The sequence below is a fragment of the Stegastes partitus genome, unplaced genomic scaffold (genome assembly GCF_000690725.1).
Source record: "Stegastes partitus isolate 25-593 unplaced genomic scaffold, Stegastes_partitus-1.0.2 Scaffold96, whole genome shotgun sequence".
NCBI lineage: Eukaryota > Metazoa > Chordata > Actinopteri > Pomacentridae > Stegastes > Stegastes partitus.
In genome coordinates, this window is record NW_007577827.1 from 282,147 (window position 1) to 301,634 (window position 19,488).

The following is a 19,488-nucleotide window of genomic DNA, read 5'->3' on the forward strand; positions in this document are numbered from 1 at the left end:
AGATCTCCCCTGCGTTTACATCGAATCCTTTGCGCCTGTGCAATGTGAGCATTTGACAAAAATAAATAAATAATAATACATTTGCAATCATATGAAACTGTTGCTTTTACACGATCTATTGCTAAAATCCTCAACAGCATAATATTAGCAAGTCGGGAGCAGTTTGCAAGTGTGCTCGAAATTGAGCTGTTTCAACTCTATATTGAGCCTCTATTGCCGTATAAAAGACCCACAACTTCATCTCAAATGGTTCAACAAAGTGACATGGAATTTTTTACCATTACAAGTCAGACAAGGTAAGTGGAAGACACTTTAGCTGCAACAAAATTTAAGGTATAAGCCATTCCCTCTTTATTTTAATAGAACAACTACACAGACTGTTTGTGGTTTTTGCAGCACAGCATAAACCAGTAAACTATCAACCCAGTCAGTCCCAGAGCAGCCAGCAGACATCAGCCAAAAAAACAGATGAGGAGGCGCTGTCAGTTGGTGTGACCATGGGACCGTAAAGGCAATAGCAATATGCTACATAAGATTGAGGCCTTGAGAGACCAGCTACAAGCCCTTTGCTTACAAGACCACGTTGGGTGTCAGTGGTTTTCCAGACTGCTACAAGACATTACATTTTACAACAGATAAGACAGATGACCTACAAGAAGTGTATTCCAATAGATAATCCAACTCGATATGACTGACAGTCAGTTGCTAGTAATTGTTTGATAAAGGTCTAAACTAAAGTGCGTAGCCAAAGATCGGAATCAGAAAAAAACACATTAAAAACATATTAAATAAAATTATTACAATTATTTCCCCCCCACAGGAAAATTGTAACAGTTTCTCAAGATTGTGAAAGTTGTAAAATTATTCAAGAATGCAAAAAAAAGTGCATAATCTGGAGTGTCCATCAGAGTAAATAAAATCACACGTGTTTGCCAGTTTAGCAGACAAGGACATGTAAACAACTAAAAGGTTTAAGTTGTTGAATAAAAATGTGAATGACCTGTTTGTCACTCATTGTCAGTGACTTAGTTTAATGATGAAGCTCTATAGAGCTCAAAAAGGATGTAGAGCTCAAAAAGTTCAAAGGTTGGTCGATTGCCAACCCACATTCACACACAGAGGTGAGATCAGTGCAGGTTCAACCACATGGCAGGAGTGCAGTAGAACTTAGAGTGCTTCAATTTATCTGTTGAAAGTTTCTGTATTTTTAAATATATATAAATATATATATATATATATATATATTTATTTAATTTTTTTTCAATATATATGTCTTAGCGATACTCTCTGGCTAACTGATGTGTATTCAGGTAAATATTTAACCACAGGTGCCAATGCAGTTTCTCTACTGTCGTCTTCGACGTCTTCGCTGCTAACATTAGCAGCAAAGACGCTATCGTAATGTCTTTGCTGCTAAAGGTAGAGAAACTGCATCGGCGCTTGTTGATAAATATTTGCCTGAATACATGTCAGTTAGCTGGGTAAGCTTGTGGCGCCCCCTGTGGATGTCGGCGCCCTTAACATTTGCCTATACTGCCTATGCCAAGGGCCGACTCTGGGTCCACACAGTAGCTGCCTGCGCTGGTTACAGCAACACTAATACAGCTCAATGATCATCATGCACTCGCACCAATGCAACCACTTGAAATTTTAACTTGCACACCCTCAAAAAAAAGGTCGGAAATGTAACCATTTTGGTCACAGTCTGGAGTCCTGCTACCACGGCATCTGCAGGGCCGATGCCATATCATCTAGTTTGCACTTGCTGTGGCCATCATTTGTTTTTCAACAAGACAATGAACCCAAACAAACCTACAGGCTGTGTAAGGGCTACTTGACCAAGAAGATAATTGATGGAGTGCTGAGTCAGATGACGTAGCCTCCACAATCACCCGACCTAAACCCAGTTGAGATGGTTTGTGATGAGTTACACCACAGAGTGAAGGAAAAGCAGCCAACAAGTGCTGAGCTGAGTGACAGAATGCCAAGAGTGTGCAAAGCTGTCAACAAAGCAAAAAGGGGGCTACTTTGAAGAATCTAAAATATAAAACATATTCTAACTTGTTCAGCACTTTTTGTTTACAATATAATTCCATATGTGTTTGTCCATAGTTTTGATGTCTTTAGTATTAATCTTCAATGAAGGAAATAATTAAAACAAATAAAAACCATTGAATGAGAAGGTGTGTCCAAACTTTTGACTGATACTGTATGTAACAGGATGTGTGCATATTTGTAATATTTGAAGTACGTCACATTATTCTCAAATTTGCCCCAACTTCAGGCATCTCGGAATGGTACCAAAGGATAAACCAGACTTGTGGAGGTCCATAATTCTCTTTCTGATATCTTGGCTGATTTCTTTAGATTTTCCTGTGTTTTCACAAAATGAAGCAGTGTGTTTGCCTCCAATTAACTCAAATGTTGTCAATTAACCTATCAAAAGCTTCCAAAGCCATGACATCATCATAGGGTTTTCCCAAATAGCCTGAAGGCACAGTAATCTTAGTTTATGTAAACTTCTGACTTTAAGGGGAAATAATAAAAAAAAAAATCTCTCTCTCATTATTCTGTCTTTTTATACAATGTATGTAAACTTCTAGTTTCAACCGTATATGTATATATACTTGTGTGTATCGCATTACCTGCCAAATGTGAAGTGGATCAGTCCATGTCAATTCAGACAGCATTCAGAAAATATGTTGCTGCACTGTCTCAGATTTTGTCCAGAGTTCACTTTTTTGTCCGGAGTTTACTTATGTGTTACTGAGGACCCAAAAGTTAGTTCTGTGAAATATCTGTATAATTACCAAAATCCAAAAGTAACTATGATTAATTATTTAACAGAACTTAGTTTTGGGTCCCATAAAAAACAAGTAAACTCTCAACAAAATCTAAAATGAGGAAGCAACACTACTATCTTAGATTAAATGGACTGAATTAAAGTAATAACTATATTTGTTTCTTCTGTCATGGTTAATCCGGCACGTTTGGTGTGGGAGTGAGTGCTTATGGCACATGCAGCATAGAATGGACTCAGACTGCAGGTTTCATCCTAAAGACAGAACCGTTTCACCCAATTAATTGATTTCACTGAGAGAATGTCAAGACCCAACTGAGATCAGAGAGATGTCTTGGAACACACAGCCTCAGGACAGCATCTGCTTTCTTTCCTGTGAGCTTGATTAGTCTCTAGCCCATAGCACACAAGCTGGCAGTGTGCTGTCCAGCTTAAGTCATGGTATGTGAAAAGGTATCATGAAATATCATGTGTCCTGGCCCATATAACAAATTCTAACATCTCAAAAGCTTCATTATATTCTAAATAGAAGTTTAATAAATGTATACATCCATCTGCATAGACTGCGTGCATAAGTCAAAAAACACATTGTTCATAGATCTTATCATGCTGCTTTTCATATAAAAATACTGAATGTCCATAAAGTCCAACTTTATATTAAAAACTTTAGTTCACAACTCAACTATGGTATTTACTCCCTAGTTGAAAGCTGGAAAAACGCTGCCTAATGAGGCAGTTAATGAGTTGTTTGTTGCCACTGCTCTTGCAGGATGATGACACATCCTGAACAATTAGGTAAACACTTTGTCCCTACCTGCAGGGGACAGTCAGGGGAGAAAAGGGGTTTTGTTAGGTAAGTTGGAGAAACAGCAAGAGTTACATTGCCTCTCCAAGTTAGAAACTTTTCATGACCTGGATAATTTCACAGAGAATGTGCACAAAATAAAGAATACCTTGTCCTGATGGTGTCGGTCTAAGGACAGATGGTGTTGTATACTGGGCAGATTGTTCAATTTACTTGTGATTTTGAATGATGGGTTACATTAATAAAACTGACTTGACTTCACTAGTAGCCTAATGGTAAAATAAGAACATTTAGAATACCACATTGGCTGAGCTCCTTTTTAGTGACACTAAACTTGAACCATACAAGGTCAGCAACACTGATGTAAAAAGTGTAGAAATGTTTAAAATTATTCAAATCCTAAGCTGTAATAACTACACAGCTGGGTAAGCTGAAACATTCACTGTCTGTTGGTCAGACTAACGTCCATGTGCTGGCACTAAGTGTATTAGCACTATAAATGAAAAATTAACTGACAATTGACTTCCATAAGTGTCTGCTGGTTGCTGTCAATCTAACTGTTATGGCAGGACTCCAGCAAATCAGTTTTCGTGCCAATAAATATCTCCCTTTAAAACATTTTGGTTTATATGTGAATAAACAAACATGATATAATCTGCTAATTAGCCAGCTAAAGAGGTGCCTGTAGGCACCTTTGGACAGAACAATGTTAATCGCATACCCTTGTTTCTGCTCTTTATGCTAACATGAGCTAACCACCTGCTGACTGTTGTTTGCTATCTAGCATGAACATTGTGTCAATCTTCTGTAACGCTAAAATGTCAACAGTATTCCTTCAGATTTAGTGCACATTCATGAAGAGGTGTGTCAGTGCTATAAATGACAAGAGTGAGATAAAGTCAATACACCAAATGTACTTTACTTTGTGGCCTTGCTTAGCATAGACTTGCATTGCATCAGTACTTCAACTTTGTTTCACAACTTAATTTCCTCATCAACAACACAAGCAGGTCTCCTTGGAGATCTAATTAACTCTTGGAGTCTGTCAAAGAGCAGATAGACTAGTTTACTTTCACATGGTACAGAAATACTAAACATATTAAAAACAGGTACTAAGCTCATCATTGCATTATATGTTGCATTAGTATCTTGCTATTGCTAACTTTATTATTAATATTTTTTGCTATTGGCTCATAGTATCAGTCTGTGACAAAGGTGTTGTTACACCTGTATAGAGAAACACCCAGTGACAAACAACGTTGCAGTATTTTAACATGGAACATACAGCAGTTAAGTGTAGGACCAACTTGACAGTCTATGATTCATGTCATTACCTCTGATACCACTGTCCATCTATGCATGTAGTCACATGAATTTCATTTTGCATGACTAAAAAGTTATCTAGATCGTACATCTACTACTTGTGCTTATTGACAAAGATGGCAGGCTGAAGATAAATAGAGTTACATCTCTTACTGGAACATTGCCATTGTATAAAAATCTGCTGACCAATGGTTAGTCCTGTTACATCCACCAGAGGCACAAGAGATTTGTGTCAGAATTAAAACGGAAAAATTCAGCGATACTGAATCAATTCAGCAAAAAAAACTAAAATAAAAATGATGGCAAAACTAAGAAAGCGTTGATCCCACACAAAAGCAGCTGACCTATTCACCCTTCTTTAGGTTGAACACATAGAGATCCCTAATGCATTTAGCAAAATTGTCCTCCCAGGTGGCTCATTTCTGTGTACTTTTTGGTCAATTGCAGTCTGGGTTGGTTTGGCTAACAGCAAGAAGGAGATTTTTGGGACACATACATTCATAATTCATTACCACGTGGTTCAGTGTGCTGTGCCTAAAACAATATCAGCATGTACTCAGGAGATTATTAAAGCTCCAGGGCCTCTAAACTCAAACTATTACATTGAGCATTATCCATAGGGCTTTACTATTAAGGTATTGTTGCCAAATAAATGGAATTGGCTCCCTGGGTATATTACAGGTGTTCAGATTGTCCCACAGAGATAGAGCTGGAAAATAAACAACAAAGAGGACAAAACGACAGGATACATCCCCTGCCTCAGGTCTGCAGGGACCAGTTTGTCACATAATTCCACATTTTGCAGATTCTCGTGGGAATCAGCACTATGGCGTTTTAATGATTTTCAAGAACACTGCAACAACATATGTTTTGAACATACACATCGGGGTTTTTCCTTAACAATACATCTTTTAGACACTCTTTTCAACAAATCAACAGATGACGCAAAGATAATTTAAGATTAGGTAAAAGATGTTCCAAAATAGGTGACCAACTTCAGAACTTTTTAAGATAAGGCAAAGTTGCAAATCCATACTCCTAAAGAAAACGGAACTCATTTAAAACAATCAGTTGCTGAGATAGGTAGTAAGTATTATTCTTCCGGTCAGTAATTTAACTACCTCCTTATGTCTGCACTTGTATACTATAAACAATAACATTACTTGCTGTTGTAGTCATAGCGCCTGTATAGGGGTATTACAAGCTGAAGATGCTGTACATGTATTAGAAGCAGTAATCCATTTAGTTAATAAAGCAACAGTAGTGTTGTTGTTAGCTGTATTTGCAGTTATACTTGTAGTCGCCACTCTTACTTCAACTCTGAAGCAATATTACTGTTATTTGGTGTCACAGTTGTAGTATTCATACAAGTAGTAGCTGTCACAGTGGACATCTGCAGCAGTAGTAGTCTAAAAACTAGAGATATTGTTGGTATTTGGTGAAATACAGGCCCAATCTCTAGACCTAAATTGCATGAATACTTTCACAATTGAGCCTAAAACAATCATCATTTTAGAGTTAACTTCATCCAAGTTTTCTCGTTTACAAACAGGTCTGTGAACTCCACTGCAGGATGACTCCTGAGAATCCCACTACAATGCCACTGTACCTTCTCATCTGCCCTCAGGAGAGGTCTGGTCTGTTTTTCTCATCCTCCTGGGTTGTTTCCTAGAGGGAGACAGTCCTGCTTAAACCCGTTGTGATCAAACTGACTAATTGATCTTCAGAGACTTTATCATTCCCCCTTCCCATAAAGACAGACACAAACACAAATATTTATCACACAGATGATGTAGCTTATTATTGTTAAAGTACTTTTGTTTTTGCAAGTCTGATGTAAGACAGGTGTATGAACAACAGGGATTTTACTTACACTTCTGACAAATACATCTCTGGTTTTTGACTGAAGTGTGCATTACACTGTACATGACATCATACAATGTCTGTGCTCAAACTGTGAAAATCAAAGGGCCGATCACAACTGGAGTGCTCACATTGACCATGAACATTGTTAGCACGATTGAGCCAAAACACATAAAATATTAGTCCAATGATAATTACATTTGCAGTTTAATCTCCTGAATCCTAAACATTTTCTGGTCATTTTCTACTCCTGTCACATTTTTACTCACTCTGGACTTGTTTTTTTCCCTGCAATATAAATTTTAGAATCGTGCGTGAACTTTTTTTGAATGCTGCTTGTAGTTGAGTCACTCATGGCTACTCAGTTACCCTACTGAGCACAATTTGTGTGTGTGTTTTACAGGATCTAATTAGTGCAAACCATTTATTCTTGACAACTTTTTAAATGACATGAGTAGAATAAAGTACCTTTGATACAATAACACAATTGAAGCTTTGATTTGGTTAATCTTCCCAATGCAACCACAGGTCACACACGGTTTGTTCATGAGCAGTTGTAACGTGGAATATCTGAATCTTCCTGTTTCTATCACTCCTGGCTCTGACAAATGGTGTAATTTTGGCGATTATCTTTACAGATAGTGAACCTGCTGTTGGATTTTGGGATTTAATGCCATGTGGAAAATCAAACTGCTGAACTTGTCAAACTGCAAGACAGCCAACCAAAATGTGTGACATGCCAGACATTCATCTGATGCAACAAATCAAGCTGAAAACTGGCTGGAATTTGGCCAAATTCCATTATTAGTCAGAGGGGACCAGTTTAGGTAAAGATTGGTTTAGTTGCACAACATTTAGTTTCACAGCCTTGGTCCTCTATAAGAAGTGGGGAACAAAATCCCACAAGCCAAAGATAATGCAACATATTACAAAGTTTAGGTGAACATTATCCAGAACTAAACTTTTTAGTATGAAATTCTCTGTCTGTTACAAGACCACTCAAGATAGAACACATCATTCACGTGATACTTAAAACTGACAGCCCCGTCTGGCCTTTAGTTAGCGTCTAGTATAGAAACAATTTAAAGTATTGACATACTTTACGGTAAGGTTCACTGTCAGCCAAAGCCCTGTTCGTAAAACTGTCCCTAAATCCTTCATCACCTAATCAATCATCAGATGAAACTAACTTTGACCATAAGGGGGCAACAGCATATCAGAACAAGTTGATAGCAGTCACCGGCTTATTAAGGCCTCACAAAAAGTTGCAAACTTTTACATCCAGTATACACAAAGCAATACTGTCCTATTCTCTACTTCGCAATTGTCTGTAGTTTGGTGCCAGATAGGTTCTATGCAGTGCATTTATTAGAGCTTTTCAAAGTAGAAAAGCTGTTATAGTGACAAAAACAAAACAAGATAAGAGATGCTAAAAGAGCTCTAGAACTTCAAAGCTGGTGATTGATTCTTAATGGTTTCAGCACATGATACAGAACTGTTTATTATAGTGTTATTCTGAAATTCACCAATCAATGCAGAGTAATGCACTGATATATTTCCAGTACCAAAGGTAGACATCAACCGGTGTGTTGTATTTGAAAACAACAGTTTGTTCCTCACCGTTTCAGGGGCTGTCGAGCAGTCGCCAGCCAGCTATAAATCACACCTTTCAATAAATGGTCACATCACAGGGCAGACATCAAGGCCTTCCACAAACCTTCTAATCTTATCAGTGGAGCAATAATTTCCAAAGCAAACACCATGGCACTTCGTACACAGCATGAATTCAATGAGTGAGACCACAATGACTCTATAAAAAAACTATTATTTACTTAGTATTTCTCACACCTTTTGAATAGTGGTGGCATTGATTGCATCACTCAACCTCAAGTTGTGGAAGTTGCTGTTTTGCTGTATGGTTCTGAAAGATAATCAAAGTAGTAGCAGTTGGTTTTTTTTCCAGATATTTTATCCTATCATGTATGTAGTAGGATGAACTAGTAGGGATGAACGATTCGGGATAAAAATCTAATTGTGATATTTGTTACTGACATTGTGACCGGGATTTGGTTTGTCGTATAATTTTTTAAAAGTCAAACTTCAGATCAATATTCACTTTGTAATAGATGTGAAACATGTAATGGAGCTCATGAGATACCATCAAAACGGTGAGGATGGCACACATTTGTAAAACAAATGACATGAAAGGCAATGCATAATGGACATCCTACACTGCAGCCTTTTTGCTAATTGTACATTTGCAAATCAATTCATTGTTCATCCCCACTTTATATGTTTTGTGGGTTGGTTTTTTTTTTTTTGCCAATGTGACGGAGCGACGCTGTCACAAGCGGAGGTTAGCGGGCCGGCAGGCCGACGCGGCACACGCCGACGCGGCGCATAAGCCGCGTAGCACACACACACAGGACACACATACGCACATCCAGTTACAAACTGTACAATAACCTGCACTCACACCTCATTCTATTTCACTTCTGCTGTTAAGTCTCGTGACCAAGGGTGCACACTTGCAACGATACTTTCTCTCTCTCATCCATACACTCACACACACTCACACACACTCACCGTCCATTGCAGTGGTAGGCAGCTGGCTGGAATGCTTGGCGGGAAAACCCGGGCCATACCATCAGCCGGCTTAAGATGGTATGGGCCCGCGCAGTTGCCGGTCACATGACGCGCAACATTTTATTATTTTCCCTGTGAACATTATTATATGAACTGCCGATGGGTTATGGTGAGAAACCCTACCCCTGTCCCCTGAATGAGAATTCAGTGTTTCCCATCGCAGGGGTGAATTGGGGGAAAAACTGTTTGGAAACATGCTTGTATAATTTTTGTATTTTACCTGTAAAGGGTACGCCCAGTGGGAGGGGCTTGGGTTTTAAAACCAAGGGCTCTGGGCACTGACTGATGGTGGGAGTAGTTGGAGTCTAGAGTTGGAGACAGTGACAGTGACAGTGATTGTGATTGTGGTTGTGATTGTGATTGTGATTGTGACAGTGTTGGTCGGAGTTTTTGAAGTTGGAGTTAAAGGAGAGCTGGTGTGTAAATAGATCTGTACATAGAGTTTTTCTTTTCTTTTCCTTTGCTTATTTTTACGATTGGGTTTTTGCACTTTTTTTTTGTTTTGTTGCACTTTGTAAATATTCTAGTCACTGTCGCACTTTGGAGAGGCCTGAAATAAATTTAAAACCACAGCTGACGTCTACGCCATCGTTTCTCCCAGTTTGGGAAGGTTGCTGGTTGAACCCCGCCACAGCCAACAGCTAATTTGCCCTTACATGAAAAGCACAGCTGTAATTACAAACACGAATCCTGACTGATCATTTTAGGTGTCCTTGTTCAGTACTAGTTCAGCACAGACTGACAAAATATTACATAAAAATTCATTCTTACTCAGCTACATTACAAATGAGGCCTCCATACCTCAGCGTGCTTGGAGTTTAAATAAAGGTTGAATGAATGCACACGATGTACAAATAGATATTTTTGTATTCTTCATGGGCATATAGGTTCAATTTAGACAAGAATGCTGTTTGACAGTGTCATTTGCGGAGTATCTTCAGTATGTTCTGTACATTTAGCCCACGCTGTATGTTTGTATATTTATACTGTGTATTTTGATGCTGCCCTCAGTCAGTCCTGCGCTGTGTATTTGTACTAGAATGTGTCCATCCATCCATTATCCATACACCACTTAATCCTCACTAGGGTCACGGGGGGGCTGGAGTCTATCCCAGCTGACTGAGGGAGAAGGCAGGGGACACCCTGGACAGGACACCAGTCTATCACAGGGCCACACTTAGAGACAGACAACCAAGCACACTCACATTCACACCTACGGACAATTTAGAATCACCAATTAACCTCAACATGTTTTTGGACTGTGGGAGGAAGCCGGAGAACCTGGAGAGAACCCACGCTGCACGGGGAGAACATGCAAACTCCACGCAGAAAGATTCCGGTGCCCCCACCGGGACCCAAACCGGCAACCTTATTGCTGCAAAGTGTGAGAGTCCGAACCAACTGCGCCACCTTGCAGCCCTACTAGAATGTGTCAGGACCATAAAATCACTCCAGGTTTATAGAAGCATTTCCATTTGTAAATTAGTATTGATCAAGTCCCAAGCTTGTATGGTAAATTTAAAAAAAATAAAAATAGACCCATAGGTCCTTCCTAAATTAGATTAACTTTGCCGAGTTGTCAAATGAATGTAAGGTTAAAACCCTACAACAATATTTCTCATACAGATTTATCTCACTAATTACATAATTACGGTTAAGACCCTACAATATTTTTCTCATTCCTTCTTCACCACATATTAAGAAATATAAAAATGTTGGTTGTTCTAATGTTTTATTTCAGCACAGCCTAACCTGGATTTTTCCTACATTCTTTATGTTATGAGAGCTCTAGCAATGAAAACGATGCGCAAGCAACATGATACACTGACTTCATGCCAGCCATTAGTTAATTAGCCAGAATCAGTGTAACAATAAGAAAACACCCAGGCTCCGTTATTATTGAAAGGTTATTTAGACAACATGACTGTGCTGATTTTTTTTTTTCTTCCCTGCTGTCCATCATGAATTCTTTATAAATCTGAGGAGTTGCTGCTTGTCGTTGTCACGCTGTCAAGGCCAGTCGGTGAGCTAAGCCCTGAGATAAATGAGAGAAACTTTTGGGTACACGCTGCTACTTTTCTGATGGATTTTCTGCCTCAATCTGCCTTCAGTGTGTTTCAGGTGGATGAGAACCACACAGGTGTGTCAGAGTTTCTTATTGTGGGCTGCCCCAGTCTGTAGCTGGAGTCCTGGCGTGGTTCTTCTTCTTCCTCTACGAGACCACGGTGGTGGGTGGTGGTGTTTGCCTCCAGAAGCCCAAGGACATCATCGTGGTCAGACACTGGGAAATATCTTTTACGTTACCTGCTATGGGTGTTCTTCTCTCAATAGGTGTAACACTGCTGCTACAAACAATATTAATCCTAACACCACATCACCTGGGTATTGTACACCATTAAGCAAACACTGGTGGTCTTGGTGATTGTGCAAATAATGTGTTTTTGACACCTAAGAGTAGCAGAGGCAACAGTAGAGACAATCTGGACTGGTATCGCAGCAACAGCAGCCCTCTTGATCTTTTGATGACCCGGAGATATGAGGGAAGTAATCAGAAAATCTGTAATTGAACTGCAGTCCGAATTTCTGATGTAAGAAGGTGAAAGAAGTAGGAATGACGCAAGTATTGACGTAAAGATCAACTGAGAAATCCTCCCTGGTTTAGTTTCCAGTAGCTGGTGTTAAGGAAGAGCAGGAGGTAATAATGCATTTCAATACGACAGGAAATACTGGCTTTGAAAATGAATGTGATTCTCAAATTGCATTCCATTTATTCACCCAGAAATAGTGGACGGATTTACTGAAAAACAGAAGTGCATCATGTGATCTACTCTGCCTTATCTTTTCCTGTTATTCTCTTCACTTCCTGTTTTTCCTTTAGGCTCCAGCACAGTGGCTTTACCAAAGCTAATTGCTCACTACTGGTGGACTGATTGGAGTCTTGGCTTTCATACATGCCTCTTCCAGGAGCACATGATCCACGACTTTGGCTCCTTGAACTCCCTGATTTTGTTGACCATGGCCCTGGACCAATATCTGGCCATCTGTTTTCCTCTCAGGTGAAAGAAAAATACATTGGACTCAGTTTCCCTCTGAGTTGTGCAATAAGACTTAAAAGTCTTCCCACTGTGTCTCTCACATCTCTAGTGTGCGGTGAATAATGGTGTATTTTCACATCCTGTATATTTGTCAGATTAAACCAGACAACTTCATGACTGAAAGTACAAAATTCACGTCCCAAACCGGCACATATTTTATGTTTTTCTGATTTATTATTCATATTTCTTTCACAATATTCTCCTGAGAGTGAAGACCTTTTCCACCTGTGCCACCCAGGTCTGCATTATTTCTATCTACCACATTCCACATTTCTTAGTCTATTCTACGCCTTTCTTTCCCTGACGAGTGTATCGCCACCATCCTCTTCTACAGTCTTTTCCCTGCTGATCAACCTGTTCATCTACTGTCTGAGAAGCAAGGAGATAAAGGAAATATTCAGAAGCGAAAGAGCATTACGCCCACGAAGCACGGCCAGATTGTTGCTGTCACCAAATCACACTGACAAGCGATCTGTGGCCATGCTCAGTGGGTAACCTCTTCCACTCTGGAGAACCCTGTTGTGGATCCAGGTCGTGTTTGTCAGAAAAACTCAATTGTGTTCACTGAGAGGCCCCGTGTTACTACTATGACTAAAACACATGCAGCATTTCTGACGCTTTATTTCATGTGCATTGAGTTCGCTATATCTGCAGTTGACAATTTTCAGAACAGGTTCAGTATCATCATTGTGACTGAGCCATTATTACAAGGTTGCTTTTCACTCACTAGTTTACAGTCAAAATCTCAGGTTTTGCTGGAGTTGTTTTTAGATCTCATTCTCGTGTCTCTTATCTATAGAGCCCAAGATCGCCTGTGGAAATACAAAAAGGGTTTATAAAAGGCTACATATGTACAAATAAATGTTGTTTTATTTTATTTTTTTAAAAAGCTAGAAATCTGTGTGTCTTTCTGCCAAGTTTTCACTCAATGTACACAAATAGTAATTTAATTCCAAAACAGAAAGTCATTGTGCATTTAGTACTGTTTCTTGGATTTAAACTGCAAATGTATCATAATCAAAAATACTTTACATCATTTAAAGTGAACTATTAACCTCTGAAGACCTGGTGTCCACATGCGCAGACGTCATATTTTGGGTTGTATTACCACAGTGGTTCATTTTTATAGATTTTTAAAAATTTTTTCCTACTATTGTTTGGTATTTATTAAATGTTTTATTTTTTTTAAAAAATACTTGTTATGTATATTTTTATATATTTTCTTTTCTTTATATTTGTTATAAATAAAATAATAAAAAATGCATATCAAACAAGCGCTCGGGTCTTAAGAGGTTAATATGTGCACTGCAGTGGGAAGATACTGAAAATTTGCAAGTTTTTGGGAACAGATATTGTAAATTATATGAGTTATACTTTTGCAGCAAAATACAACAGCTGTGGCTGGATGTGATGTCAAAAGCAAACAACCGAAAATAGATGTAAAGATATAAAGCAAAGGGTAGAGATTGCCTGCTAGTGAGGGAGTAATAAAAGAAAAAAAAGAGTAGCATATAGAATGATATATTTGCAGTATATACTCCTCAAAAAAAAGATTTCTTTAAAAAATATTATTATTATTATTATGGTGGCAGAATCTGCAGTTCATATGGGAGAACCTACGGGCCTCAGCTGTCATGTGTCAGTCATTTTTATTCCACATACAACATAGTCACTAAACAACAAGTTTATAAAATAGTATAATAGATACAGTGAACTGTACAAACGGGGGTTCCTCACAGTTTTTATGAAGCCTTTATAAAATTCCTCATTCTTCACAAAACCCAGCTTTGTTCGATGGTTGGGCTCAGAGTGCAGGATCAGCCATGGAGCAGGTGGGGTTTAGAGCCTTGCTCAAGAGCCCAACAGAGGTCTACTGCTGTGTATAATGTGTTGCTTTCTTCCCAATAGAAACTTAAATAAATAAATAAAAATCAAGTGGCAGTGGGGGCATTTTAAGAATTGCACATGCATTTACAGAGTTGCCATGAAGCTACTTTACCAGAAGATGGCATCATCCTCAATCTTTACCACGCTCTGCAAAGAAAACTGAGCAAAGCATACCATGTCTTGCAATGCTGTTTGGGTAATGTTTGGTGGCTCTTACCCCATAATTACATTTTTGCCCATGTAATCCATCCCAACATGAGAAATGAATGTGTAAGAGCAGCTTTATGAAAGGGTGTCACTCTGCCAATCCCATTGATTTTAAACCTGGTTATTGTAGTCTGGAGTGAGCGTCAGACACATGAAATCATACCAGTTTTATTACTGTTTACTGCCGAGCCGCGTGTTTGAATGTCACGGTTGTAAATGTCACGTTTATTTAAATGACACTGCAAAATGTTTACTCATGCAGACTCGCGCTACCTGAGAAGCAGTAATTTGTCTGCGTTGTTCCAAGCAGCAGCGATACTGACTGAGTTTAATGTCACGCAAAACAGAGTGGCACTTTTGACTGGTGCTACTGTAACCACAATCCTCTCTGCCTGCACCCAGACCCTTTCAATGAAGGAAGAATAGTTGTATTCATGTCGAATATCTGGCCCACGTTACTGTGTAGTGGACACAGCGTGAGTGCAGCGAGGAGAGGAGGGAGGGACGAAAACAGGGAGGAGGAAAGGAAAAAACTACACACCGATGGCAACAGAAGTGCAGTCATCACCCTGGAATAAAATAGCTTCTCACATCCAGAACTCCCCTCACACTGTGCTGACATGCCGTAAAATTAACGATATTTAAAGATGTTTATCTTTTTTTTTTTCTTTTTTTTTCAATGGCTTTAAATTGCCCTCGCTGTAGTAGAACATATTTGGTTTGCCCTCGGGATGGCAGGCTGAACTGTACTCTATGTTCCTCGCTGTTCTTCCTGCTGCACTTTGGCCCACTCACTGTTGTGCAAACTGGACAATGACTTAACAGCATCACATGGTTGTCACAGGGAAAAAAAATGGTGCAACTTCAGTTTTTTTTTATATTATTATTCTTTTGCTTTAGTTCAGATTTTATCAGCTTGAATGCTGAGTGAGTGGAAAGTTAGTCATTTTTTAACGCAAGCTTTGGTGAGTCTTTAAAAGTCCACTGCTGATTGTGTTTCATGTATGTCAAGACAGACAGTTAATACAAACAAGACTTGTCTTAACTGAATAAGTTACATATTGAACTATGACTTGAAAGGACACCACAAGTACCAATCAGCAGACTTCATCAAGTCAGAATCTGTTGACTGTCAACTCACAAGAAACACATTCCTTCACTCACTGCTGGACTGTAACTAAGCACGTCTGGTCAGGAGCTACTTGTTTTGTCGTAAAGTTCTTCTTTTGTTTATTTGGTGCTAAATATTACTTCACCGCATTTCATTTCAGTCCCATATTGTATACGTTTACAGCCACAGAAGTATAAGTTCTCCTGCTGCTTGCTTAAAAATGTGCAATTTGGTTGATTCCTTCAAAGTCATCTGATAAGTTATGAAAGTCTGAAGTTAAATTGAGAAAATAAAACTTAAGATATTAAGTCGAAGCAACTAGACAGCAGTTGTAGTTGCTTTCCTTTTACATTTTCTAACTTTGAAGGAGTTTCTTCTTTATTTACTTCTAAAAATTAACAGCTTCAGCCAGTGAAGCTCTTTTTTTTAATCTGCAGTCAGTACAAAGAAAACCTGTAAAGCTGCTCCTGATTATAGTCAGACAAGTTATGAATTCAGTACTGACCATAACTTGATTAAACATGTATTAAAGACACAGCAAGTTTCCACATTGTCCATTTTCTCAAAGTACAAAAAAAGAGTCACTGTACTTCTATAACAATGACTCTTAGAAAGTCTGCTTACATACGAGTTTTGTTTCTTAATTCTTCACTTAATTTGATGAGTTGAGTGAACACATCATGTTATAAGAACCCTTTTAAATTCTAAAGTGTTCTGAAAATGAAAAACATTTTAAGTTAATTTACTAGAACTGAGCAAAACGCATATATTTACAATTAAGTAAACGAGACAATATATGTTGATTTAACTAAATAGTTATATGATGTTTTGTTTTCTCTATATATCAATACTTTTCACATAACACAGTCTTACACAGGGGTGGAAAAACTATTCTCATCATTTACTCTAGCAAAACTTTAACAACACAATAAAATTCACTCGACTGACTAAAATTACATTAGTACTATGATGTAAATGTCATAAAAATGCTACTTGAATGGACCCTTTTCAATGTCATGTTATTACATTGTTGATACTGTGGCATTAACAATGCTAATCTTACTGCTTTAAGAAAAGGATCAACGTTCTTCAGCCCATAATTTCAACAGAAATGTGTTTCATGAGCAGGTGACACAGCTTTTATCGTGGTATGTTAATCTTATTTATTTTTTTTAAAAATAAAAAAAATAATCTTGAAAAAGGTACATAAACATAACCCTTTTTTTTTAAGGTGAGATCAACTTGTCAGATTTTACAGTTTACATTAAAAATATTCTTTCCAAACCTAATTTGCTGACAGTTTTCTGGGAACTATCAAGAATAATTTAAACAGAAATACTTGCTGAATTGTTGAATTTAAAACTTGAGTCGGCTTTTCATTCTGGTGAACACTGTTCAAACATGATTGCTTCAAATCAGCTGTCAACAATCACGTGACACTTCAGACTTTATGTGCAATAAATCACGACACAGGGTAGCGCACTTCAATAACCTTTATTTAGTTTACAGATGTATTCCATTTTGAAGTTTGGAGGGGGAAGAGGGAGCATTAGTGCTATGTACAATTGGTTTGAAAACGTTTATCTCTGTACAGATTTGAACCCTGATCAATATAAACAATATTTTTTAAGACCTAGTGCTGTTACAAAGCGATTCTTTAAAGCAAAAAACCACAAAGAAAAAAAGGATTACATTAAATTATAAACAAATGGAAACAAATAAAAATAAAAGAGCACAGAAGAAAGAAAATAAAAATCCATCAGTCCATCAATGATTAGGGAGGATTTGCTGCTGTTAAGCACAAGACATTGTCAGCGAGTGACTGTGAACTGGCTAGAAGCTAACCGTATACACAATCATAGACTAAACACCAATATAATGTATATCACCAAGATCTAAAGTCATCATGTTCTATATACGATTCATATTAAATATATTCTACACATGTTACCTTAGTTTGGAACATTACTTCCATTGGAAAAATATAAAATAAAACAATAAAACTTTTTATACATTTTTATTAATCTGATGAAGGAGCACATGCTTCAGTTGTGCAAAATGGACTTGTTAATGCAGAATGAGAATTAAGGAGAGAGTAAGAAGCGAATTAAGACAGAAAAAGGAGCATTTTTCATTCTGAGTTAATATCCCTGCTTACACAGCAACTGTCAGACAGATCCTTCACAACACTGTTATAAAAAGGGGCACGGTGAGACGGCGATGGTGCGTCGGGGAGGGAACTGACATGATGTTTCATTAATCACAACACTAGTCGGTCAGTAATATGCGTGGACTGTCAAAACACAGTCGCAAAAGTCATGGACAAACAAATATCCAGAACAAGACCACCAACACTGGTTGTTTGTCTGTTTGTTTGCTTTGTTAGGCTTTGTTTGGCTAAAATACGATGGACTGAGAGAGTGGGATGTGTTCGGCCTCTACAGCGCTCCGCAGACAAAAAAAAAAAAAAAAGGAATCATTTCTCTCCTGCGACCTTTAAGGGCACATGCAGAGTCGGGCAGTAAAAAGGACACACAGGTGTGGGTGTGTCCTCGGTTTGAGTCGTCTGATCAGGCACGTCTACGCTTCGTCTGCTGCGCTGAGGGACATCACACACACATGGTCGGCTGTGTAGACGGGGTGTCATGGTATGCGTGTGTGTTGGTGAGTTGTTAGTGGTTAAAATTCTCAGCGGTCTGTATGAGAAAACAAGGCCACACACACAAACTTGGGCACTGCATTACAATGACAACCAGCAAAGAATGAGGAGCCAGTTGGGCTTTTAACAGGCCAGCTGAGGATGGCGAGACAACGTGAGGAGGTTTACTGCATGTGTGTGTGTGCGTGCACGTGTATGGCAGAAGGCTTAAAAAGGTGTGCATCAAGAAAGAAAGAAAGAAAAAAAAACAACACATGCAAATCCAGTTCCTTGCTCTAATTTTCAGTTATGACAACAAATCAAGTACAACAAAGGAATCAACTCTATCGTTAATCAATTTCCTGCTCCCCAGCTCTGTGTCCTGGATCAGCTTGAGCCTGCTGTCTTTCTATGTTAGAGTGTGTGTGTGTGAGAGGAGAGGGGGGGGCGGGGAAAAAGCAAAAGTGTGTGTGTGTTTGTATGCATATCTGCATTGTGGACAGGCTCCAGGACAGGGGACAAGCTCATTAGGTCCAGGGCATTGAGGGCGAGAACAGGTGAGGATGGAGGGCTGGTGGCGGAGGTGTGTATTTACAGAATGACACAGCAGTTACTCTCCCCGGTCTTCTCTCTGTTCCTTTGACCTGCACACACACAGACACACAACAACATCATCATCATGACTAACAGCGATCTCCAGCTCAAGATGATCACATCTCATTGCAAAACATTGTACTTCTAAATGCTGTGTTCACACAGACTTAAAAACAATGCCTCTTCCTCATTATGGTAAACGCTCAGTCTGTCTCTGGCTCTGCTAAAACAACCGCACGGTCATTCGGGGGAAAACAGGGGGGTCAACTTTTGCCAAATGCAACACAAGGTGAAGCTGCACATCGCTGTGTTGGCCAATCAAATATTTGCAAGAGCACATTGCCGGGAGATTAGTTTGTAACGTGAATGTCATTTATCACTCCTATTTACATCATAACTGTTGCAAAAGAAGACAGTCCTGTTACTCAAACAGGACGTTCTGGATTGTATTTCAAGTATCACCGATACCTGAAGCAACATGCCCCCACAACTTTTTTTCATTTTTTAAAACAAAGGCCT

At 38.7% G+C, this 19,488-nt stretch overlaps 2 protein-coding genes across 2 annotated transcripts in view; both read right to left on the bottom strand.

Annotated features, from left to right (window-relative positions):
* LOC103354106 (olfactory receptor 146-like) overlaps positions 1-12,454 on the bottom strand; it is a 13,643-nt gene extending 1,189 nt beyond the window's left edge. The window contains exon 1 of the mRNA XM_008277377.1: positions 12,389-12,454. Coding sequence (XP_008275599.1) covers positions 12,389-12,454 — 66 coding nt within the window. The remainder of the gene's footprint in view (positions 1-12,388) is intronic.
* A 4,758-nt stretch (positions 12,455-17,212) lies between these two features.
* Positions 17,213-19,488, bottom strand: part of ubl3a (ubiquitin-like 3a) — a 34,460-nt gene continuing 32,184 nt past the window's right edge. The window contains exon 5 of the mRNA XM_008277337.1: positions 17,213-19,019. Within this exon, the coding sequence (XP_008275559.1) occupies positions 18,967-19,019 (53 nt within the window). The 3' untranslated portion in view covers positions 17,213-18,966. The remainder of the gene's footprint in view (positions 19,020-19,488) is intronic.